A 25,601-nucleotide genomic window follows, 5' to 3' on the forward strand; every position below is an offset into this window, starting at 1 on the left:
CAGAAGAAGCTCCTAGCTCCTGGTTCCTGGTTCCTGGTTTCAGATCTGATCAACTCTGGCTGTTGTTGCCATTTTGGGAGTGAACCAGCAGATGGAAGATTTGTCTCTCTCCCTCCCTCCGTCCCTCTCCCTCCCTCCCCACCTTGTAACTGTGTCTTTCAAATAAATAAGTTTTAAAAATAAATTTGTTTAAATCAATGAAAAGCACTATCCTTCCTACATGCATTAAAACAGAGAGGCAGATTCTCCCTGGCATAATGGCTAGTGTATTAGACTTCTCAAAACAGGTGATGCGAGTCAGCCACAACAGAAGGAAAAATAAAGGTAGCCAGTGTGTATAAAACCTTCTGGTTCAATCTCAGGATCTAGGGTTACTTGGTTGGGAACATTTATTTATAACATATAGCTTTTGGGCCGGCGCTGTGGTGCAGCGGCTTAAAACCCTGGCCTGAAGCACCAACATCCCATATGGGCGCCGGTTCTAGTCCCAGCTGCTCCTCTTTCGATCCAGCTCTCTGCTATGGCCTGGGAAAGCAGTAGAAGATGGCCCAAGTCCTTGGGCCCCTGCGCTCACATGGGAGACCCGGAAGAAGCTCCTGGCTCCTGGCTTTGGATCAGCGTAGCTCTGGCCGTGGTGGCATTTGGGGAGTGAACCAGTGGATGGAAGACCTTTCTCTCTCTCTGCCTTTTCTCTCTCTGTGTAACTCAGGCTTTCAAATAAATAAATAAATCTTTAAATAATAATAATAATAAAAGGCACTGGCAAAAGCACAAAAACATACAGCTTTATCATAATTTTAAAAGGAAACTTATTGATCTATAAAAGAGGATATTAAATAAACACACAAAAGTTAAAAGATCAGAAAACAGTTAACTGGACAGAGAAAATCATGAGTACAAATAATTACTATAATTTAAAGCAAATTGTGTCTCTGAAGCCTTTAGTAGCTAACCAAAGAAGGAAGAAGTTTTGATAATGTGTTTAGTACCATGTGAAAAAAGGAACTTTACATAAGAGTTTTTGCTACTTGGTAAATAGAATTACTCTACCCCCTGTATTTTAGACTAACAATCTTCTTTGATTCCTTTTTTTCATACTTTGATCTATCTTGTTAACAATTATATCACCTCTTTCTTAAATACATTCTGAATTTTCCACACCTACGTGCAAGCTACCCGCACCACCCTCTTGACAGGTGCACCCGCTTTCACCCTAAGTCTCTGTTACCTAAGCAGCACACCACAGCTCATTCTTCTAGAAGAGATCACATCACTCCCTGATTGGAAGCCACCAAAAGGAAATCCAGATTCTCCTCCGTTGTTCCCAAGACCCCACATGATCAGGCCTGTATTAGTGAGTTTCTCATCGCTATGACAAAATACGCCACCTAGGCTACTTAGGAAATAACAAGGCGTTACTTAGCTCACAGTTTTGAAGGTTCAAGGTCCAAGACCAGTCAACCCTGTAAGTTTGTTACTGATCCCAGGTTCTTTCACTCCATTGGCTTGGAAATTGACAAGAGGCCAACATGTGATCAAGGACAAGGGAGGTGGCACAGCAGATGAGCTTCTGCCAACTGGCTTTCCAGCAGGAGCTGCAGGAGGCTGACCTTGGTTTTTTGCCGGGTTGGGGAGGCATGGCTGTGCCACCTCGACCTCTGGCTCATCCACTGTGGCTCTCAGCACTCCGGTTTACACCCAGCTCAGTGTTCTGCACAGGCACAGTTACCTTGTTACACACGACATGCTCAAAGTGGCCGTGTGCCTCACTGTCTCCTCCCCAGGAAGGTCACATGTGGGTCAGACTGGGTTCTCCTGGGCATGTGTGCAGATTCAGGAGGTCTCGAAGCGGACAGTAGAGGGGTTTATAGGCAGTTACAGCCTGGATCCTCCTTGTTCTAAATGGTTTGGAGCTGGAAATGGATGCATAGATCAGAAGACAAGTAGGTGTCAGACTGGGAGGGGCTTGGTCCAGCAAGTCCAGTTTCTGTCCCATCTCAGTCCGGCCTCTGGTGAGGTTGCTGGATAGCGATGTGTAGCAAGAGCACAAGTGTGCGTAGAAAACAGGAAGTCGGAGGGAGGGTGAAAGAGAGAGAGAGGAGTCTGAGGTCCCACGGTGCCTCCTCCGAGTACACCGCCACTTCAGGCCCCACCGCCACAAGACTTAACTGCTTCCCGGTATAGCCACCCTGGGACACAGACACTTTAATCGTGGATCTTTGGGATGACCCCAAATGACGTGCAAACCGTAGCAAGACCCCTGACCACTTCTCCAACCTTGTCTTGCCCAGCTCTGCCCCTCTTTTAGAGTGCTTTGGCCATGCTGGCCTCCTTCCTAGCGCTTCTACACCAGAAGCTCATTCCTATCCCAGGGCCTTTGCGTGTGCCCACCTGTGTTCCTTGAGTGTCCCAGGGCTGCTCCCTTCTTCTCAGTCAGCTCTCTGCTGATTGAGGGGGTTACCTTGTCAGGAAGACCCCCTCCCCCCACCACTATTTCTATGCTGGCTCAAGCTCTCCCCTATTCCCATCACTTTAACCTATTATTTTCTTCACAACACCTTTTAGACTTGAAACTTTTTATAGGTTATTTTTTCTATCTCTTCTCACTAGAGGGATAGCATTTCTGCTGTCTTTATTCTAAAACAAATTGATATTATAGGTGATATTTATTTTCTTTTCTATATTTTTAAGAACCTTCTCAATATGTAAAAGTGAATATTGATTAATTATGCAGATGAGGAAAGTCTCTAAATCATGTGCTGGCATGGTGGAATACCACATTTGTATATTTGAACAATTGTAATATATAATGGATTTTTATAAATTTATTTTAAAGGCAGAGTGATTGATCATCTATATTCTAGTTTACTCTCCCAATGGCCAGGGCTGCTTCAGGCTGAAGCCAGGAGCCTGGAACTCCTTTTGGGTCTCCCAAATGGGTGGCGAGGACCCAAGCACTTGAGCCAGCTTCCACTGCGTTCCCAGGCACACTAGCAGCAAGCTGGAGTGGAAGCAGAGTAGCCAGGACTGGAACTGGCACTCTGATATGGAATGCTGGTATTGCAGGTGGCTGTTTAGTGCAGTGTGCCGCAGCACTGCTCCACATAATGCATTTAACACCAGAAAAATGCAAAAACATATTAAAATCACACAAAGTTGTATAACCTAGGCTTTGAAGCTACTTAGAACAATATGGTTTATAATGTATGTATAGGTTGAAGTGATAATATTCATTGGTGGGATGAAGAACTACTTTGACAATTCAGCTTAATTTCTCTTTGCTCCCTTCAAGATTCGTGGGAAGACTTTATGATTAAAATCCTGCCCTTTTTAAGAAAAGGTATTTTCCACCCTTTAAGATACTTAGCTTTTGTTCCTGAGCCTCAGCTCCCATTTATTCCTGTAGCTCTGTTCACAGAGTGAAAGCTTTTGTCTCGCTTTTGCATGCTGCAAGAATTAGGGCTGCTCCTGTTGATGGAATCTTTTTTAGTAGATCCATTTTCTCAAGTGAGGTTTGAAGCAACTCTTTGCTCTTCTCTCTGTTGCTTTTCTCTCTCATTTCACGTGCAGCTCTGTCTTCCTTTTCCTTTGTGCCTGAAAGGCTCCGCTGGGCAGCCCCGGGTCAGTCCTCCCGGAAGTTAGCTGTAGAAGTTCCGTGGGCTCGAAGAGGTCTGTTGCTTTGGTGAAGACGTTTGCTGTATCACACTGAACTAAGAGCATGAGCAAGGGTGCAGACTTGGTTCCATCAAACACAATGGCTCATTAATGCCCTCCTCAAGACGCTCCTGAGATAATTTGCTTCTTTCTCCCCTACCAAAACGCTGCTCCAGAAGTCCCGGGTGGCCCCCACTGTGGAAACACTGAATACTCTTGTGTGGCGCCAATGGAACACTGGCCTGTGCTTCCCTAATCTGTTTTGTTGAAAATGTGGCACTTTGGAATGAGTCTGTGCCCCTGAAACCGAGGTTTGGGCCGTGTGTAGCACTTTCCTTCTCCTTCCGTCTGCTTAGCTCTGAGTCCCCATTGCAGGTGTCTCAGGCCTCATTTTCCTGAGTGTCACAGGCCAGCCTGGCCCTCGACAGTCTGGCCACTGCCAGGGCACGGAGGCCACAGACCTTTCACCACTGCCATCTCTGCTCCCCTTTCTTTCCTTCGTTTTTTTTAAAAAAAAAACTCCTCGGTGTTTCACTAACAATGTGTGTGTGTGTGTGTATTAATCAGTTGGACTGTGCTGTCGCTGGGAGCCAGGAATCGATGCAGGTTCCCCACGTGATTGACAAGAACCAGTTACTGAGCCATGACATGCTGCCTCCCAGGGCTGGCGTTAGCAGGAAGCTGGATGTGGGAGTTGGAGGTGGGAGTGAAACCCAGGCACTTTGATACGGGGTGTGAAACGCCCACCCCTGCCTTGATTTCAAATCCACTGTCACTACCACCCCACCCAATCCTTCATCAATTAATGTTTTTAGAAGTTTTATCACTCTTTATTTTAAATTTAGGTCTGTGATCCATTTCAAGAGCAGTTTCATGCCTGTAACAAGTATTTTGATGTCTGTCATGATACTGAGTACATACAGAGCACGTACGCACCTGCCACGGCGCCAGCACCGTAACCCCAGATAGTAACTCATCAGACACTCAGCAATCCTAGGAGGAAGTCCAAGGCTCGAATGTTCCCTCCAGAAGTCACTGAAACTTCATTGCTATTGTAAGGGTATTAAGAAGCGGAACCTTTAGGAGATGGTTAGAATGGATTAATGCTGCTGGTGTGGCAGCAGGAACCTTGTAAAAGACCTCACCTGGCCTGTGGTTGTTGCTGCCTCTTGTGTTCCTCTCCCCCTCCCTCCCTCCCTTCTCTCCCTCCCTCCCTCCCTTCCTCCTATTCCTCCCTCCTCTTTCTCCCTTCCTTCTCTTTCTCCTCTTCTTCCCTCCTCTTCCCTCCTCTCCCTCCCCTCCTCTCTCTCCCTCCCTCCCTCCCTCTCCCTCCTCCTCTCCTCTCTCTTCCTCCCTTCCTCCCCTCCCTCCGTTCTCCCTCCTTCCCTCTACTCCCTCCCTCCCTCCTCTCCCTCCCACCCTCTTTACTCTTTCACTTTCTACCTTGGGATCACACAGCAAGAAGGCCCTCCCAGATACAACCCTTCGGTCTTGGACTTCCCAGCTGCCAGAACTACAAGGAAATAGATTTCTGTTCTGTTCAGCGCAGCCACTCTGTGGTGTTTTGTTACAGCAGCCCCAAATGGGCTGAGCTGGGTGGTCCTAGTGTTGTCTCCATTGTACAGATGCTGTGAGAACATCGAGGCCGAAGAGGTGAGGTCACTTGCCCAAGCTCGCACCAGTGGAGGGTGTTGGGAAATGGACTTCAAACCCAAGCAGCAGAATTAATGTCTTTAGTGACTTTAGATATAACTAAGGTCAAATCGTCCAAGCGACTTAAGCCTGCTTCAACATTTAGCCTTGCTTAAATCCTGCATAACAAAGAGTAGGGACTTAACACAAATCTAAGCAATTCAAGCAGCAGAGAAGTTTAGGCCCAGAGATCCTAAAATCAGCCTAAACATGAAAGATCTGGGCAGCCTCTTTCATCAAGGGTGGCCCTCCACGCTAACGTGGCAGTGGTTTGCAGGCAGTGGTTTTTGCAGTTCCCTGTGCTGTCAGGGCTCTACAAATAAAGCTACCCCTGCTGACCTCTGACCCTGCTGCCCCGTGCCTCTCCTCTGATCTTTTCCTTCTAACTTTCTTGTTCTTTGCTAATGCAATGTGTGGAAGACATGTGTGAGACAAAACAATGCCAAAGTCTCTGTATGCTCTTTGGAGGAAACAAGTGCTAGAAAAATCTAGCACAGATAATAAAGGAGAAAGTCATCTCGCACAGAGGTACTCAGAAAAACGTGCAAATCCTGAAAATTTGTTAGAGGGGATGTTTGGGGCTGGCTGGGTGTCCTAGAAGGTATATTTAGGTAAGAAAGATGCAGTATGTATTGTACTATTGAAATTTTCAGAAATTGCACTGACGAATATGATGGATGCTCAAGCTATTAAGAATCACACAATTCTACACTTTCATGTGGTAAGGCAAAATTATGTTTGTATTTATACTTGAGTGTTTGTCAAAATCAGCTTATCCAAATTTATGCAAAACAATGTGATATCTGTGTTTGAAGAATTTGTGGGTTTTTCATACCTTAGTCATTAGGTGTTTTCATCAGGATATCTCTCAGTTTAAAAATACAGAGTATTTTAATTTTTTGAGAATGAAGGAATCCTTTAAACAATTTTTTCCTTAGATCTCTTAAAAGAAAATCAGCAGTATCACTAATTTGGGAATTCAGTGTCACAGATTTTGTCTCTTATAAGCCAAGATTCCATCATAAATCCTATTGAAGTTCCAGCATATTTTTTTAAATACTTATTTAATTTTTACTTGAGAGTCAGAGTTACACAGAGAGAGGAGAGGCAGAGAGAGAGAGAGAGAGAGAGAGAGAGAGAGAGAGAGAGGTGTCTTCCATCCACTGGTTCACTCCCCAATTGGCCACAACGGCCAGAGCTGCACCAATTGGAAGCCAGGAGCCAGGAGCTTCTTTCTGGTCTCCCAAGTGGGTGCAGGGGCCCAAGCATTTGGGCCATCTTCTACTGTTCTCCCAGGCCACAGCAGAGAGCTGGATCGGAAGTGGAGCAGCCGGGACTAGAACTGGCGCCCATATGGGATGCCGGTGCTTCAGGCCAGGGCGTTAACCCGCTGTGCCACAGTGCCGGCCTCAGCAGCAAATTTTTTATTTTTAAGATTTACTTATTTATTTGAAAGGCCGAGTTACAGAGAGGCAGATGCAGAGAGAGAGTGTGGGAGATCTTCCATCCACTTGTTCACGCCCCAGATGGCTGTAACATCTAGAACCTGGCCAATCCAAAACCAAGGGCTTCCGCCAGGTCTCCCACACAGGTGCAGGTTCTTGAGCCATCTTCTACTGCTTTCCCAGGCCATAGCAGAGAGCTGGATCAGAAGTGGAGCAGCTGGGACTCAAACTGGAACCCCTATGGGATGCTGGCACTGCAGGCGGCAGCTTTACCCACTATGCCACAGCGCCAGCACCCCCAGCATATTTTGATAATTGATATATTTGCTAGATTTTTAATGCTACTATACTGTTAGCAACTCATTCATGGGGCCGGCATTGTAGTTGGTAGGTTAAGTGACCACTTGCCAGCATTCCATGTTGGAGCACTGGTTCATAGCACTAGATGCCTCACTGATGATCTAGCTCCCTGCTCATGTGTTTGGAAAGATAGCAGAAGATGGCCCAAGTGTTTGGCCTCCTGCTACCCACATGAAAGATCCAGGTGGAAGTTCCAAGCTCCTGTCTTTGGCTTAGGCCAACCTGGCCATTGTGACCGTTTGGGGAGTGAACCAGTGAATGAAAGATCTCTCTCTCTCTCTCTCTCTCTCTCTCTCTCTCTCTCTCTCTCTCCCCCCCCTCCCCCTCTCTCTCTCCTTCTCCCCCTCCATGTCTGCCTATCAAGCAAATACATCTTTTTTAAAAATAAAATCATTGATGACCCCAAGGAGCTTGCAGTTTGATGGTGGAGATCAGAGGAGGAAAGAAAAGAAAGATCTGTGACATGACCTGATCAACTTTATCTTCTAGAAAGTCATGGAGAATGCAGGCAAAAACAAGACAGCAGGCAAGGAAAGCAGTAAAAGGGACCCCTAGGTATCTGTTGCTGCGTAAGACTACCTGAAGCTGAGTGACTTAAGACAACAGTGATTGTTTATTTGGCTCACCAATGTGCAGAGTTGGCAGGGCTTGGCAAGGGCAGCTGGTCTCTGTTCCACACACCATCATTCAATTGAAGGCTGGAAGAGCCACTTTAAAGTGGGTTCATCCAGACACCTGAAAGGCTGGTGCTGGTCACTGGCAGGGAGCTCAGCTGGGGCTACAGACTGAGAGCCTAGAAGCTCCATGGCTGCTTGGGCTTCCGTGAGATGTGGTGGCCGGATTCTAGAGCGAGCCCTCTACAGAGCCAGAGGGAAGCTGTCCCAGCATGTAGCCTCACAGATCATGCAGCGTCCCTTCTGCTGTAGTCAGCATCCTGTCTGGATTCAAAAGGAAGGAGCCTACACCTCACATTCTGGTGGGAGGAGTAGCAAAGGCACACTGGGAAGATGTCAATGGTGATGGCTGGTTTGCCTTGATTCCTTTTGCTTGTGTAGTAGTGAATTGTGATTTAGAGAGATAAAAGTAGGGATAGTAAAGCAGAATTTGATTAAAATATGTTCCAGGAGAGAAACAGGCTGGTAGAGACAGTGTGTGCAGAGACAGTGTGTGGCACTTTTTTCCTCTGGTTTGGGGTTTTGTCCCTAAAGTGTGAGGGGCATTGACTAGCGACAAAGCCATGGTTCTCATGAATGGCTATGTTGATTGACATCTAAGAGTTGCATACCTTGAGTTTCCTGTAGGTGTGGCTTCCCAGCATGCATTGGGAATGCCCGCTCTGGGGGAGGGGCAGACCTGCCATGCTAACCATATTCTGATGACCGTATAATGAAGCAGGGTCGCTCACACTGGGCCTCCCTGTGATGGGTGTTGGACTGGACTCTTGAGCTTTGGCTGAGTTTCCATTTTATCAGAGCACTTCAGCCACATGTTAAGCCCCAACGTGGGCATCTTGGGAGGGTCCCTGGCCCTCCCCTGGTGGAGAGTTTTGGGGCTCCTCTCCAGCTGCTCCTGTCTAACTATGTACCTAGAAGATCATGTGGCACAGAAAGATGTTGGTAGCCAAGTGTGGAAAATGCCGTCTACCGTAAGTCACCATACAGCTGCAGTTCAATGCTTCCTGCATGCAAAATACACTCGTCCTCTCTGCTGGGACCCTGTGGAAGACAGGGGAGTAGTTTATCTCCTAAGACCCAGGTGAGGGTTGGACTTCCCATGCAGTGCGGTCTGAGGACCTGTGAACCCAAGAGGCAACCTCTCAGCTCCCTCCACAGCCGCCCACAACACAGCAATCCCTGTGTGTCCGTGGCAAGACAGGAGTCGCTAAACTCTGGCAGACACAGCCACGCCAGGGCTCACTGCAGTCACTGGCCCATAGCAGTCGTGAAATGCAGCCGGGCTCACATGGCCAGTTTCCTCATTAGGGTGTGAGCCTCCTGATGGGAAAGGTTCCATTCCAGCTTTTGGTTCCCCCCTGTAGGCTGTTCGCTCTGTCCCTGAGTCAGCCTTTATTTTCCATTAAAAAAACAAATGTTTGCATCAAATTAGCCTACTTAGCCGGTTTCCTACCCATAGAGTGTTGTGTGTCCAAAGCCCACATTTCATTTTGTGTGGCCCCCTCTCCTCTATTCCCACTTGTACTCCTTACAGCAGCACAATTCTCTCAGCTGTGTTCTGGGTTTTCTGTGAATCCATAACCCACGGCGTTCTCGAGATAAGTCCTCCTCCACTTCCGGCTCCTCGTGCGGTACCTTGAGAGAAGTCCTTAAGATTCTCCGAAGCCCCATTTCAATGGGGAGATTTATGAAACACTGCTCTTGAGATCCTTTGAGGACCATTGTCCATCTGGGAAGCTGGAGATACTGCTGCCACCGATTCTTCTAAGGTTTAAAGAACCCTCTAGTCTCATCCTGGAGTGTTGGATTCTTTGGCCAAAACCCTTTTCTTAAACTGAGAGTTGTTTGTTGTGTGGGGGAGTCTGAGGATTTCAAGTTTGTTTGTTTGATTTAGCTGTCGAGCCCTAACTCCCTGTTAGCCCTGCCTTTCCTCTTGTGGGTTATTACAGGCAGAGAAACAAAATACAGAAACGCACCAACCACAGGGACATCTCCTTGGCCAGATGGCGAAGTTCATTAGAGAGATTTCAGATTTTCACGTGACCACAAATGACGGTGCTGTCAAATTTCGTGCTTCTCTGTAACAAGGGACCTCCTTGGTCCTGTGCCCAGCCATGTTTTCCTTCCTTTCCTCTGAGTCTCTGCCAGCAGCCTCCAGAAAGCCTGTCCCCACTTCCTGCTGACTTCCTCCCGTGAGGTCCTCCCAGCTTCTGCCGCTGCTTGTCCCAAACTTAGTGACACACGTTGGAGGTTTCTGTTACAGCAGAGTTCCACTTCTGTTCTGGTGATGTGACCGTGTGGCAAGTTACCTGAACGTCAGCTGCCAAAAGCTACCATTTTCCTTTGCTCACACACTTGCAGGTCTAGAAGCTGTGACCGCTCTGCCTGGAAGATTCTGGCCCAGTGCCTTCCAAAAGGTTGCACTCAGGGAGGCTTTGAGCTGCACCAGGTGTGGGACAGGCAGGGAAAGCTCAGGAGGGGGCAGACAACTGTCTCCCCAGGTGGCCCCAGGGATGCTCCATAGCCCCTTAAGGGACTTCCTCACAGCAAGGTGGCCCCTGGACATCTGTGAGGCCTCCTGTGATACTGTGTCAGAACAGTGGCAGAAGCTAAGCCTCTTTCGAGGGAAAAAGAAATGGACAGCACTTCCTGAGAAGAGGATGTCGTAAACACTGTGGACGTGTTTTCAAATGGCCACAAAATGCACCTGCAGTAATTCACAGAGGGAAGTACGGGTGGGCAAGCATCTTGCAGGCTGGAAACTGGGCCCCAGCTGTGGGAGGCACACAGGTCAGTGACGGCAGCCTGATGAGTAGAGTTGTCTCAGATGAGAGAGGAGGAGTCGGAACACTGCAGGCCTCGGGTGTGAGTGGCAGCCCTCCAGAGAGGTGGAGGAGCATCTTGGGGAGTAGGCCTGGGGTGCTGACGAGTAGGGTGGCAGTGGCAAGTCCAGTCTCCAACAGGCCCAGTGTGAGGTGCCAGGAACATCTAGAGGGAGGTGTCTGGGAAGAAATTTGATTGGCAGATTGTGAACCCCTTCTGGACAAGGGCTTTGTCCGTGTGTTGGTTGTCTGATTTCCCAGTGGCTGGAGCAGAGGGTTCAGTGACTTTGCCAATGCATATACTAAAATGTATGAACACACACACACACACACACGAGCGTACTTTAAAATGTTGGTGGGAAATGGATTTAAGATAAGCTTATTGGGGCTGGCACTGTAGCTTAGTGGGTAAAGCCACCGCCTGCAGTGCCAGCAACCCATATGGGCACCTGTTCAATTCCTGGATGTTCCACTTCCCATTTAGCTCCCTGCTAATGGGCCTGGGAAAGCAGGTGAAGTTGGTCCAAGTCCTTGGGCCCCTGCACCCTGTGAGAGACCTGGAAGAAGCTCCTGGTCCCTGGCTTCAGTTTGGTGGAGCTCCAGCCATTGTGGCCATTTGGGGAGTGAACCAGTGGATGGAAGACTCACACACACACTCTCTCTCTATCTCACTCTCTCTCTGCGCCTCTGCATCTCAGTAACTCTGCCTTTCAAATAAATACATAAATCTTTACAACAAACAAAAAATACAGTTGCTAACTGCTGGCAGAATTAGCATGTATATTTTTGAAAATGAAGCCATTGGCCAAAAGCCTAGGTAATTTATAAATTTTAAATTATTTTTAATTTCTCACCTCAAAGTTATGTGATTCAGAATTAAACATATAATGATGATGAAGATGACGACGACAAGGAACACACTATGGAACTGCCGTAGTAGACACAGTTTATGCTAGGTCGTCTGATTCCAAACACACTCGTAACTGCCGTGAGTCATGGCCTCAGGCATTGCTTCAGAACCCTTAAAGTGGCTGTGTGGTGTGGAGAGGCGTAAAAGGAGGAGTGAGAGACAGGTAAGAGAGACAGGTGGATAAAACAAAGTGGCGTCCCAAGGCAGAGGCGGAGTCGGAGCTGTGTGCAGAACTCTATGAATATGGCACTCAAAGTCATCCTGCTAAGAGAGTAAGCTTTGTTTTCATAACCAGACCATGAAAATTGTGCTGAACAAAAATGGGTGGGCTATGGGTAGAAGACAGAGGCAGGATAGGAGTCACGGATGATCCCTCTGCGGCCAGTGTCATGGGATGAAGTAGTTCTTTGCTTGCTGTGTCTCCCATGCTGATGGTTCCTGGAATCAGATAATTCACCTCATCAAGCCGATGATCAGCTTCAGAGGCGTTCTGGGTTCCAGTTGGAAGAAATTGTTTAGACCACAGCTGAGAGAATGTCCACTGCATGGTTCAGCTGGGGTAGGAACCACTTGCTGTTGAAATAGAGGAGCTTCTTTTGCGTTGACAATGTAGGTCAGAAGGTGTCATTTTTCTACAGAATCAGTTCCAAAGCATTCTCCTTAGTGGGAGTTGGCAATATGTGGGTCTGAAATTTCAACATTTGAAGTTCAGCAGAAAAGTTGGGTTTAATGTGGGGGGTCGATTCCCATCTACTTCATTAGAGTCAAAGCATTTTAATTCTGAAGTTAAACTTGCCCAACTCCTAGGAGAAAATGACTTTTACATTAAACTCGGGAATATTCAGATTTCTGAAAAGTAAAGATTTCTGCCACCGATACCTTGCAGGATTTATCAGCACAGAAATGAAAAATGTTCCTTTCATTCCCTCTGCAGTGTTGAGGAGAAAAATACGGACTTAAATTTGTCACCCACCCTCGATATATGTCTCCTAAGAGCTATTGTACCCAGGCCAGTAACACTTGATGGCGGTGGCTTGCTCCCTAGCTCTTAAATCCAGAAGAAAAATTGCAGTTTTTCTAAGTGGGCCATAATAAAGAGAAATGATGTGACCTGAGAGATTTCTTTCCCTTGTGTTTCCATCCATCCTCCTGAGAAATTGTACTTGTTCTAGCCCTGAAATTAGTATTTAAACTTGGGATGCTCATCACTTCTTCTGAGCAAGCTCTGTAAGGAACAGCGCAGACTGAGAGCCTGGGCTCCAACCTCTTTAATCCTCCTGCCAAGCTGTGCAGTCTTGGCCGAATAACTTGACGTCTCTCTGCCTCCACTTCCTTACTTGAATGGGGATACTACAGTGTCCATCTATAGGGTTACTATGAGAACTAAATGAGTTAACCTTGGTGAACTTGTGAGAGCAGCTTTTATGAAATCCATGGTTTGTGTAAGGAAAAATAAAGACTGAAGTATACAGACAACACAAAGAGAGAAGGAGAGAGAGAGGGAGGGAGGGAGGTTACACCTGCTGATTTACTCCTCAAGTGCTTGCAACAGCTGGGGCTGGGCTAGGCCAAAGTCAGAACACAGAACTCCATCTGGGTCTTCCATGTGGATGGCTGGAGCCCAAATGCTTGGGCCATCACCCATTGCCTTCCCAGGCACATTAACAGGAAGCTGGAACAGAAGCTGGTCAGCAGGAACCTGTGCTCTAATATGGCATGCTGGCAGCTTAACCCACTGTGCCACAGTGCCCACCCCGAAAGTGCAAGTTCTTATCTCTACCCCTACCACTTGTTAAATGTGTGCGTATGGTCCAGTCCACCTCCTTATACCTCAGTTTCCTCCTTTGTAAAATAGAATAATTGCCACAGAGTTGCGCCTGCAGAGGGGCTGGTCTTTGGCAAGCACGCAGCAAGCTACCTGCTCTCTGCCACCAATGCTTACAAATACTTCAGTTTCTGCAAGCTTTCTGTCCCTGGTCATTTGGGTTTATCTTTAATTGCTCACTTCACATTTTTTGGTCTTTTCTCTTTACCCAGAAACCAGGTTAGAGGCCTTTCACGTGGAGGTAGAATGAGAGAAAGCCAGGTTGTCAGATACATTGTTCAAGGTGGCCTTGGGTTGGGGTATTTGCCGCTCTCCACTATCCACAGTCTGGCCCGAAGCCCTGTGGGCCCAGGAACCCCACATGTCAGCAGTTTCACAGCACATCTGCCCTCCTGAGCTGGATTCGTGTTAACCATGCTCCCGGGTCAGATGGGCAAGATCAGAATGCCAGTGTTGGCATTTACGAGAGGAAGTGAAACTGCTGGAGACCAGCAGGCAGGCCTGTACCCATTTTGTGCATGTAGACTGGCCACTGGGAGAGCAAAGCTCCACCCAGGCTCTTGGTTTATTTATTTATAATGAGAGGCAGAGCTGTTGAGTTGTTCCCTAGGTCCCTCAGGGTTAAAGCATCCCCAGTTCTAATCAGAAGAGCCAATAGATTGTTCCTGGACCTCCAGGCACAATAGAATTCGAGGGGCACCTGCAGCGCAGGAGGGGCGCTGCCGCCAGCCTACTGCTCCCTGCCTCAGCTTTCGGACAGCTCCTGACTATGCTGGTTTCTCAGACTGGTTTTTACCCCTCTTCTGGTCTGTGCTCTGCCTTACCTGCTTGACACATTGTATCTTTAGGGAGAGCCAGTATGTCAGATCAGATTATTGCCACATCTAAGGGTCTGAGACTGAATGTCCACAACTTTCAGCAACTTTTGTTTGTCTCATATTGTGCAGAAGCTAAGGTTTATTTATTTACTTATATATTTTTTAAAATATTTATTTACTTGAATGGCAGAGTTACAGAGAAGCAGAGGGATAGGGAGAGGAGAGGGAGAGAGAGACAGATCTTCCATCCACTGCTTCTCTCCCCAAATGGCTGCAGTGGCCAGAGCTAGGCTGATCCAAAGCCAGGAACCAGGAGCTTCTTCTGGGTCTCCCAAGTGGGTAAAGGGCCCTCTTGGGCCATTTTCCACTGCCTTCCCAGACACATTAGCAGGGAGCTGGATCGCAAGTAGAGCAGCTGGGACTCAAACCAGTACCCAAATGGGATGCCAGCGCTGCAGGTGGTAGCTTCACCTGCTATACCACAGCACTGACCCTAAAGCTAAGATTTAAAAATCAGGAGTTTGGGCAGGCATCGTGGTGCTATGGTTAAAGCCAGCATGTGGGTTGCCCCATATTCCATATCAGAGTACTGGGTTCAAGTCCTTGCTATTCCGCTTCTGATTCAGCTTCTTGCTATTGCATGCCGGGAATGTGCTTGAGCCTCTGCCACCTGTGTGAGAGACCCAGAAGGAGATCTGGGCTCCTAGCTTCCGCGTGGCCCAGCCCTGGCTGTTGTGAACATTTGGGGAGTGAATACAGACTACCTCTCTATTTCTCTCTCTCTTCCCCCCATACCCTGCCCCTACCCTGTCCTTCTGCTTTCAAGTAGGTAACAACAAATACCATTTTTAAAAATCAGGAGTATTCATTTCACAATCTAGATCTGTAGACTTTCTTGAAAACATCCAGAGCTGCTTCATTGTTTTGGGGCTGAGTAGAGACTCAATGTAGCCCCCCTGGGTGGAGGCTGGAGTCCTGCCCCTCATTCAGTCCCCTGTGATCCCTCTCCCCACCCCTGCCACCACCAGGGTGCAGGACATTGGCCTGCATTGCTGGCTGCTAATGTACATGCCTTGAGGCGTTTGAGTTTGCTTCATCCTGACAGCTGAAGTTGCCTTCACTCATCTATGCTCTGACCTGCTGTGTTTTTATTACAAAGTTTAAGTCTCAGATGGAAGGCTTCTTTTCTCATTTGCAGATTCACGTCACTGCTCCCCCAAGCAGGAAAGCTCATTTTCCTCTGTAAGTCCTGGAGGGTTACAGTGATCGGGAGGCTGGGGTGGAAAGCTCCTGGCTTTAAGGAAGTGGAACACCCTTCCTCCTCCCCCAGGAAACACGTGGTGCTGATGGCCACTCTTCTGTGTGCAGCTCCAGAGCCTTTTCTTCCTCCTGGGCCAGGAACGCTTGGCCCTCTCCTGCCCTGCTCTCTTTATAGCTACAGTTATACCCTGAACTAAGGGAAACCAGTGTCGGCATCTGTACTTACAAGAGAGATGCTTTCGCATGCATTGTTTGGAAACATATTTATCATGGGACTTAAGGAGCAAGAGCTTATTTTTAGCTTCAGTGTTATAAATTTTAATAATCGGATACAGGGAGCTGTGGGCACCATTAGGATTCCTTAAGAACTAGACGCCTTTTTATTAATTTGTCTCTAATGAGTGCAGAAAATGTCACGTGCTTGGATCACTGGTTGTAAAAATGAACTTGTCTCCTAAGAAACATTTTTTCATCAAATGAATAATCTGCCTCCTAACCCAATTTAATTCTCATTAATCTTCTAAATAAATTAAGGTTATTTTCTGAGTGATCTGTCTGGGAAAACAGATTTACTTCAGAAAATATAAATGTCATCTCAGGGTCTTAGGTATATCTCACATGTGCAGGCTACCTCAGGTTTGACCATCATATATTATATATATTTATATAGATAGATAGATTGATTTATTTGAAAGGTAGAGTTACAGACAGAGAGAGAGACACAGAGAGAGAGGTCTTCCTTCCACTGGTTCACTCCCCAAATGGCTACAACAGCCGAAACTGAGCTGATCTGAAGCCAGGAGCCAGGAGCTTCTTCCGGGTCTCCCACATGGGTGCAGGGGCCCAAGCACTTGGGCCATTTTCTATTGCTTTCCCAGGCCATAACAGAGAGCTGGATCAGAAGTGGAGCAGCTGGGGCTTGAACTGGCACCTATATGGGATGCCAGCATTGCAGGTGGTGACTTTACCTGCTATGTGATAGCACCAGCCTCCCTCCCCCAATCCCCCCTCCCCTCTTTTTTTTATTTATTTGACAGATAGACAGTGAGAGACAGACAGACAGAAAGGTCTTCCCTCTGTTGGTTCACCCCTCAAATGGCCGCCACAACCGGAGCTATGCTGATCCGAAGCCAGGAGCCAGGTGCTTCCTCCTGGTCTCCCATGTGGGTGTAGGGCCCAAGGACCTGGGCCATCCTCCACTGCCTTCCCAGGCCACAGTAGAGAGCCAGACTGGAAGAGGAGCAACTGGGACTAGGACCAGCGCACATATGGGATGCTGGCACTTCAGGCAGAGAATTAACCAAGTGAGCCACAGTGCCAGCCCCCGTCTCTCTCTTTTTAAGACTTACTTATTTGACAGGCAAGTTACAGGGAGGGAGGGAGGGAGGGAGGGAGGGAGGGAGGGAGGGAGGGAGGGAGGGAGGGAGGGAGGGAGAGAGAGAGAGAGAGAGAGAGAGAGAGAGAGAGAGAGAGATCTTCTATCTACTGGTATACTCCCCAAATGACCACAACAGACAGGACTGAGCCAAGCCAAAGCCAGGAAACTGGAACCCCATCCTAGTCTCCCACTTGGGTGACAGGGGCCAAAGCACTTGAGCCATATTCTCCTGCTCTCAGGTACGTTAGCAGGGAGCTGGGCCTGAAGTGGAGGAGCTGGGACTCGAGCCAGCGCTCCCATGGGATACTGGCAGTGTGGGCCATGGCTTAATCCCCTGGAACATAACATCAGCCCCTCTGGTGACGCTTCCTTTTCACCACCGGAGAATTAGGCAGGCTGCCTGCAGCCTGTCTTGGCTGAGGAGGGCAAGTGCACCACCCGCCACTCAGCCTCCCTGAACCCAGAGGACAATCAGACATGGTGGAGAGTCGAGTCAAAGCAGGATCTCACTTTATTATAAAAGGGAGGTGTTTATAAAGCTTCGGTACAGAGCGGATGCGGGCAAGGGGTGGGGTGATGTGACGCAAAAGGGTTTTAGCCAATCCTATTATACCACCTCAGTGATCAGTGATCATTAGGCAAAAGCGCCCTGGGGCTGGGTTGTTTGCCACCAGGGATTTGAAACTTAGGTCTTCAAACTCGAGGCAGGCTTAGGAAGTTTCTCTAGGCCTCTCCGGATTCAGCCTCCCCTACAAGCCCCCTTGTCTTAAAGATGGTCGGTGTAAAATGTCATAGCATTTTGTCTTCTCTCTGAGTCCATAGTACTTTGTATGTTTTTCACAGAGTAGTATTCCCTGTGTTTTGGTTAAACTGTTGTTAAGTTACAGGATGCCCTAGCAGAGTCTCTGGCATGATTACTTCCCTAATCCTCCCACGTCCTACTTCGAGGTCTTTTTCCTCAATTAGACCACACTTTGACTGAAAGTTTCATCCTTATGTTTGTGCTCTCTAACACAATATGAGATATACAGTAGGTGCTCAGTAAATGGTGAAATGAACTTCTCAGAGGCAATAGAAGTTTGTCTCTGTTCTCCTATATATATATATATATATATATATATATATACACTATCTGACACTGTTGATCATGCTTCAAGAACAGTGGTTGAAAAACACTTAATTCTAACTTTTTATTCAGAGAGACAGATTGCGCAAATGCTTGTAATAGCTGGGGCTGAGCCAGGTTCAAAGCTAGGAGCTTGGAAACTCAATCCAGGTCTCATCATGTGTGTGATGGGAACCCAGTTACTTGATCCATACCTCGCTGCCTCCCAAAGTCTTCATTAATAAGATGCTGGAGTCCGGAGCCAGACATTCCGGTGTGGGATGCAGGCGTCTCAACTACTGGCTTAAGTGCTAGGGTGAAGTGCTGCCCTCATTTTCATCCATTTGACTCAAGAAGTATCAGTAAATGATGAGGATAATAAATTTTTCAAAAACAAACCACACATTTTAAAATAAAAAGTGTTAAGGGGTATAACAAATAATGGCTAAACAAACCACCTGGAAAAGGGAGTTGTTTATAATTCACACAACCAATAGAAGAATAGAATTGTAATATATAAAGAGCTTCTAAAAACATGCAAGGATAAAAGCGAACAACCCAGTATGAAAAATGCCAATGATAACAAGACCCCATTTTCCACTTCCATCTTACTTACAGAAATCTGAATTAGAGCAATGAGATTGTAAACCAATCACAAACAGTAAATGTTGTGTTGGAATATCAGGACTCTTGATGGGTCATCTTCTGGAGTAACAATAATACAGATTTTTGCGAGAGTCTGGTGTGCCCAGAACCCTCACACACTGCCAGCTGGGTTGTAAACTAGTCAGATTGTGATGGGATACAGTTTGACAATACCTAGTGAAAGGGAAGCTGTGTACATCCTGTGATCCCAGAATTCTGTCCCTAGGAATCCATCCCTGGAGACATTCTTGCACTTGTACAAGAAGTTGATAGTTCAATGATAGCAACAAATTAAAAACAACCTTAAGTGTCCACTATTGGTAGAATGAATACATACTTTGGAATTCTATACACCAGCTCAAAAGAATAAACTATGTAGAACTTCATATAAATCTCAAGAAGATAATGCTCAGTAAGAGAAAAAGCAATTTAAAGATTGTATACTATGAGACCATTCTCTTTTTTTCCCAAAGATTTCTGAAGTTTTCGTTACTTATTTGAAAGGCAGAGTTACGGGGGGAGAGGAGGGAGATCTTCCATTTGCTGTTTCAATCCCAAATGGCCACAACAGCCAGAGCTGGACCAGATTGAAACCAGGAGCCAGGAGCCTCATCTGGGCCTGCCATGAGGGTGATAGTGATGCAAGGACTTGGACCATCTTCTGCTGATTTCCCATGCACAACAGCAGGGAGCTGGATCAGAAGTGAAGCTGCTGGGACAGGAACCAGTGCCCATGTGGGATGTTGGAGTCCCAGGTGGCAGCTTAACCCGCCACACAACAACATTGGCCCTGAGACCATTCTTACAAAGCTTCAAACATGCAAATTACTGTCTTGTTTATAGATGTGCACATAACTAAATAAAGCATGCATACATGGGAATAAGAAAAGCTAACCCAGGAAAGCATTTACCTTTGGAGAGAGAGGAAAGAAAGAGAATAGAGCGGGACTTCAAATGTGTCACTAACATTTCATTTCTAGAAAAGTTGAAGCAAATTTGGGATAATGTTTGGATTGTGAGCAGAAGCAAGGAAAATGTCAACAACAACTAGGAGGCTCCAGGTAGGAGGGTGGATGGGTTTGCATGAGTTTGTCAGTGCTGTGTAAGTTCCAGTCCTGGATGGCCAGGCCAGCCATGAGGGCCCCAGCTGCTGTCACAAACTGTGAGCACCACTGTGTCATTTTTACACAGAGAGTACTGTGAGATCTAGAGAAACAGAGATTTATTAGATGTGGTCAACAAGCCCAAGATAAAACGAGGATTTCTGAGAACTAGAACAAGCTAGAAAAGCAAGAAAAGGTCTAAATTTTTAGTCCATTAGGAAAGCAATTGTTGTGCCCAATTCCAAAGCCAGAAATCTTTCAGTGAGCCCTTCATAAACAAGTTTGTTTATTCTGATCCAAGACCAACTGAATTAATACAACTCATGTTATTATAAATGTTGGACTGTTGATGTTTGCAGTTGAGTACATTCAAGCTGTGTTTTATGAAGCCAATGAAAGAGGTTGCAGGAAGCCAAGACAAAAGGAAAATCAAAGACCATGGCCAGTGTTAGAAGGTCCACTGGAGCTGCTAATGTAGCTCACTGTCTGGTTCTCTCTCTTTCCCTCTTCCCCAAGACCACCCCCTCTCCACTCTTTGTTTCTGCCCTCTCTTTGGCATAGCATTTAACCGGACTGAAAAATCTGAGAATACCAGTTGAGGTACTTAAAGAGCAGGGGAGCACAGAAGAATGATTTTACCTCTGTTACATTGTTTTAAGATGCAGGACAGTCGCATAGAATGGCTATAATGTAGCAGAGTATACAGATGTATAATATTAAATGATTATTTTGGCCGGCGCCGTGGCTCAATAGGCTAATCTTCCACCTGCGGCACCAGCACACCGAGTTCTAGTCCTGGTCGGGGCGCCGGATTCTGTCCCAGTTGCCCCTCTTCCAGGCCAGCTCTCTGCTGTGGCCCAGGAGTGCAGTGGAGGATGGCCCAAGTCCTTGGGCCCTGCATCTGCATGGGAGACCAGGAAAAAGCACCTGGCTCCGGGCTTCAGATCAGCGCGGTGCGCCGGCCGCAGCGGCCATTGGAGGGTGAACCAACGGCAAAAGGAAGACCTTTCTCTCTCTCTCTCACTGTCCACTCTGTCAAAAAATAATAAAATAAATAAAATAAAAAATTAAATGATTATTTTGAGCAAGAAACATACTTTTCAAGTAACCCAGGGTATGTATGCATTCGTCTTTCTTTTGTAAAATTTATGCACTGACTAACAAGGCACATGAAATGATTGGATATTTTTGTCCTGCACCAGCTCTTCTCATTTCTTTCCCAAACATAACCACCTATCCACAGGTGATGCGATGTCTTCCAGCCTGTGCTCTATGACTTTGCATGGAAGAATTCACGTCCTCATAACCAGGATCTTGCATTTGTCCGCCACACATTGTTCGTGGTTCACATTTGGGAGAAATTCTTTTTTTTTTTTAAAGATTTATTTATTTTTTTACTTGAGAGACAGAGTTACAAAGAGAGAGGAGAGGCCGGCGCCGTGGCTCAACAGGCTAATCCTCCGCCTTGCGGCGCCGGCACACCGGGTTCTAGTCCCGGTCGGGGCACCGATCCTGTCCCGGTTGCCCCTCTTCCAGGCCAGCTCTCTGCTGTGGCCAGGGAGTGCAGTGGAGGATGGCCCAAGTGTTTGGGCTCTGCACCCCATGGGAGACCAGGAGAAGCACCTGGCTCCTGCCATCGGAACAGCGCGGTGCGCCGGCCGCAGCGCGCTACCGCGGCGGCCATTGGAGGGTGAACCAACGGCAAAGGAAGACCTTTCTCTCTGTCTCTCTCTCTCACTGTCCACTCTGCCTGTCTAAAAAAAAAAAAAAAAAAAAAAAAGCAAAGAGAGAGGAGAGACAGTGAGGGAGAGGTCTTCCATCTATTGGTTCACTCCCCAGATGGCCAGGAGCTTCTTCCAGGTTCCACATGTGGGTGTAGGGGCCCAAGGACTTGGGCCATCTTCTACTGCTATCCCAGACCATAGCAGAGAGCTGGATTGGAAGTGGAACATCTGGGACTAGAATCAGCACCCATATGGGATGTCGGCACTTCAGGCCAGGACATTAACCCACTGCACCACAGCGCCAGCTCCTTGGGAGAAATTCTATGTAGCTGTACATCTAGATAACCTCATTGTCTTTAAAAATTCTTCACGGTAGCCCGTAGAATGGTTGACCCATTTTTATTTAGCATTTCCACTGCTCATCTCTCATTGCAGATTTCCTGGGTTTTCATCAATAAAAGCAGTCCTGCAGGGAACATTCTAGTACATCCATTATTGCAGTAGAGGACGGATGAGACTTAGTGTGTGCCAGGATCCGGGAATTACAATCGTATTGTCAGGAATCAGCCTTCATGTCTTTGGCTTTGTTTTCCTTTTGATTGGCCTCATTTTCAGAGAGTCTCACATCATGCATTGGCAAATATACCTTTAGCTACTACACTTTTCCACCATCGATGAGAGTGAAGAGGCTGGCTCTTGCTGGACCAGCCTGGGACATCCTTGTCTCTAGCACCGTAGCTCGATGGTTTAGTATACACCGATCTCATGGAGTTGGTTTTTTGTTTTTGTTTTGTTTTGTTTGTGGTGAACCAGAGAAAAATAGATATTCTAATGGTATCTAGATTGGTGTCATACGTGCCAAAACATTCTAAGTATCTTCATAATCTTTGTTAAGCTAATGAGATGAGTATGTTGTTTATATAAAATATTGTACATGAGGATGAAGCATGTTACAGATTGGGTATCACTGTTTTTAAAAAGAGGCAGTCTTTTAGTTCAGGAAAATGTTGTCAAATACATTTACTAAAAATCCATTGATGTGATAAGCACATATCTTAATACTCCATTATTTCCCAAACCATAGCAGAAAATATGTATTTTATTGGTTTACAGAACAAGGCTGTTTAAATTCTGCTGTGTACTGTGCCAGTGGCTGGGAATGAAGTATTGATTACAACAAGTTACCTGCCCTTGGTTTTCTTATGTTCTTGTTGAGGCCACAGACTAGAAATAGGTAAACAGATAAATTAAAAAAAAAAAAAAAAGAACATGGGGGCCGGCGCCATGGCTCACTTGGTTAATCTTCCGTCTGAAGTGCCAGCATCCCATATGGGTGCCAGTTCTAGTCCTGGTTGCTCCTCTTCCAGTCCGGCTCTCTGCTGTGGCCCAGGAGGGCAGTGGAGGATGGCCCAAGTTCTTGGGCCCCTGGACCTGCTTGGGAGACCAGGAGGAAGCAACTGGCTCCTGGCTTCGGATCGGCGCAGCACTCTGGCCGTAGCAGCCATTTGGGGAGTGAACCAATGGAAGGAAGACCTTTCTCTCTCTCTCTGTCTCTCTGTCTCTCTGTCTCTCTCACTGTCTATAACTCTACCTGTCAAATAAAAAAAAAAACATTTCAGGCTGTGATATACTATGCAGGAGATAAAAAGATCATCAGATGAGAAGTAATTGGAGAAGAAAATTTCAAGAAAAGTGGCCAAGGAAGACTTTTCTGTAGACAGAACATTTGAATTACAACCTGGAGACCAAGAGAGCAGCTTCATTTCTACAATTACTCTATGTGGTAGGGTACCACTTGCCACGTGTGGCCATTGAGCACTTGAATGTAGCCTGTTCAAATAGAATTAATTTAAGGGTAAAATATACATTCATTTCCAAAGTAATATGAAAACACATCAAACATCTTGTGAAGAATGGCATTAAAAGATAAGTTTCTTGGAGAGGGTACAACATTGTGGTACAGTGGGTTAAGCCAGGCTGTGACACTGGAATCTCATATCAGAGTGGCAGTTCGAGTCCTGATTGTTTTGCTTCCAGTCCAGCTTCCTGCTAATGTGCCTGGGAAAGCAGTGGAAGATGGTCCAAGGCCTTGGGCCCCACTACCGATATGGGAGATCTAGAAGGAGGTCTAGCTTCTGCTTGGCCCAGCCCAACCATTGCCGCCATCTGGGGAGTGAACCAGCAGATGGAAAGTCTCTGTGATCCTCCCTCCCTCTCCCTTTCCCTCTTTCTGTAACTCCACTTTTCAAATGAATAGATAATAAATAAATCATTTTTTAAAAAGCTAAGTTTAGGGAGCAGGTATTTAGCCTACAATTAAGAGGCCCCTACGTCATATTGGAGTGCCTACATCCTATTCCTGGCTCAGCCTACTGATTCCAGTTTCCTACTACTATAGGCTGTGTGGGAGGCAGCAGTGATGGCCCAAGTAATTGAGTTCCTGATACTCACGTGGGAGACCTGGCTCCTCTCTTTGACCTGGCCTACCCCTGCCTATTTTGGACATCTGGGACGTGAACCAGCAGTCAAATGAGAGTGTTCCCACTCTCACTTTGTCTCCACTATCCAGTGAATATTAAAAAATAAAATAAAATATTTAGTGCAAACAAATTGAACGGCATGCATAGTTTTTTCATAATATATGTTCCACAAACATGTTTCTATTTCATAGTTCTGTTCTTGGTAGCTTTGGTCTATTTGCTGTTATTAACATGTGTTTTTTCATCTGTTTTTCCTTTTCATGAAGGTGATTGCAACTGAATTTTTGTGGTAGACATCTCTCCAAGGATCTAAGTCTGTAATAGGTACTGACTGAAATGTATGTAGTAGGTGTCCTCTGAGGAGCTCAGTCTCCAGTGTGTACTGACTGAGATGCCCAAATATAAAAATTCAGCGTGTGATCAAACTTAACAGAGCTCAGAATTCAGGGGTAATGGCTGGTAGAGAAAGCACAGAAAACTGACACATTGCTGAGAGGAGTTATGTCATTAGTCATGTTCCCTTAGAAATGTGCACAAAACAGGTAAAGGAAGACAGTCCGGGGGGTGGGCAGAGCTAGCAACCCAAGGTCATGGCAGCGAAGGGCAGGATTTCTGTGGGAAACTACAGCAGATCACGGAGATCTAGTGCCACCCTCTCTAGTGCAGGAGGTTCTGTCGTGCTGTAATAGTCACCCCTGTTTGCATGTTGAGACAGAGTTTTATTCTACCTACACATTGTTTTGGTACTGGTGGTAATGTTCCTGGCTTCGGCGTGCCTCTTTTTGATATGTCTGTCTGGGTGCTGGCAAGTTCACCCACTTTTAATAACATTAAATTAATTCACTGCAGAGAGCAAGCAGAATTTGTGTGTGTGTGTGTGTGCGCGCGCGCAGTGTTATTCTCATTTCTCAGTGTGGCTTGTATCATTGGAGAGAGATTGGCTGCCAAGCAGACGCGTGTTAGATGTAGCAGGTGCAAGGTTAAATATTAGCCTGTGAGCCTTTGAGGACCCCCAGATGTGATGTTTGTTATGCAACCTGTACTAACAGTTTCGTGAAGAGAACTCTTCCCCTACTGGTGTGAGAGTTGAGTCATATCCTGTGAATCTGAAGCAAGGGTATTTAAACATCACGGGTTCTCTTCCTTTCATTCTAACTCGCTGCAGTTCAGAGCACCAAGTGCTCTGTGCAAGAGGCTGTTGCTCTCGCTTGGAGGTGAGCAGCTTCTCGTGCTGGTGTTCAGTGAAGGCAGCCAAGTCTGGAGATGCAGTTCTCTCCCTGGAGTGAAAGATGTTTGGTTCATTTCTAACCAACTATGCTAGATAGCTGTAAGCTGAAAAGTGCCTGCAATTTGCCACTTACTTGTCAGAAGGTAAGTACCATATTTTTGGTTTACTCATTGGGCTGTGAAGCCTTAAATGATTGTAGCAGTTTTAGTCTGTCATTGTGCCACAGAAAATGTCTTCGCACAGGGGACTGAAGATGGCATTTGAGATTCTAATGCAAGTGCTTTTGAAGTTACAGGACAATCCATTTGTGAGATACTCACTTTAAAGATCATATTCCTATTAGAATAGGTGTTCATGAAATGTATAGTGCCTGAGGAAGGGAAACATTGTAGAAGCTTTAGACTGGTTTAGTTTTCGATGATTTTTAAAAGAGTTAAATACTAGCAGGGTCTTCATTATTCTTTTTGCTACTCTATGA

At 46.5% G+C, this 25,601-nt stretch overlaps 1 protein-coding gene across 5 annotated transcripts in view; it reads left to right on the forward strand.

Annotated features, from left to right (window-relative positions):
* The window catches only part of MCTP1 (multiple C2 and transmembrane domain containing 1), a 614,838-nt gene that overhangs the window by 184,755 nt on the left and 404,482 nt on the right, over positions 1-25,601 (forward strand). For 3 of the 5 annotated variants that reach the window (XM_062212397.1, XM_062212398.1, XM_062212399.1), the window contains exon 1: positions 25,084-25,266. The exons of the other annotated variants lie outside the window; for them this stretch is intronic. In XM_062212397.1, coding sequence (XP_062068381.1) covers positions 25,210-25,266 — 57 coding nt within the window. In that variant the 5' untranslated portion in view covers positions 25,084-25,209. Of the gene's footprint in view, positions 1-25,083; positions 25,267-25,601 lie in introns of those variants that run through there. 5 annotated transcript variants of the gene reach the window in all.

This window comes from Lepus europaeus, chromosome 15 (assembly GCF_033115175.1).
Source record: "Lepus europaeus isolate LE1 chromosome 15, mLepTim1.pri, whole genome shotgun sequence".
Classification (NCBI taxonomy): domain Eukaryota; kingdom Metazoa; phylum Chordata; class Mammalia; order Lagomorpha; family Leporidae; genus Lepus; species Lepus europaeus.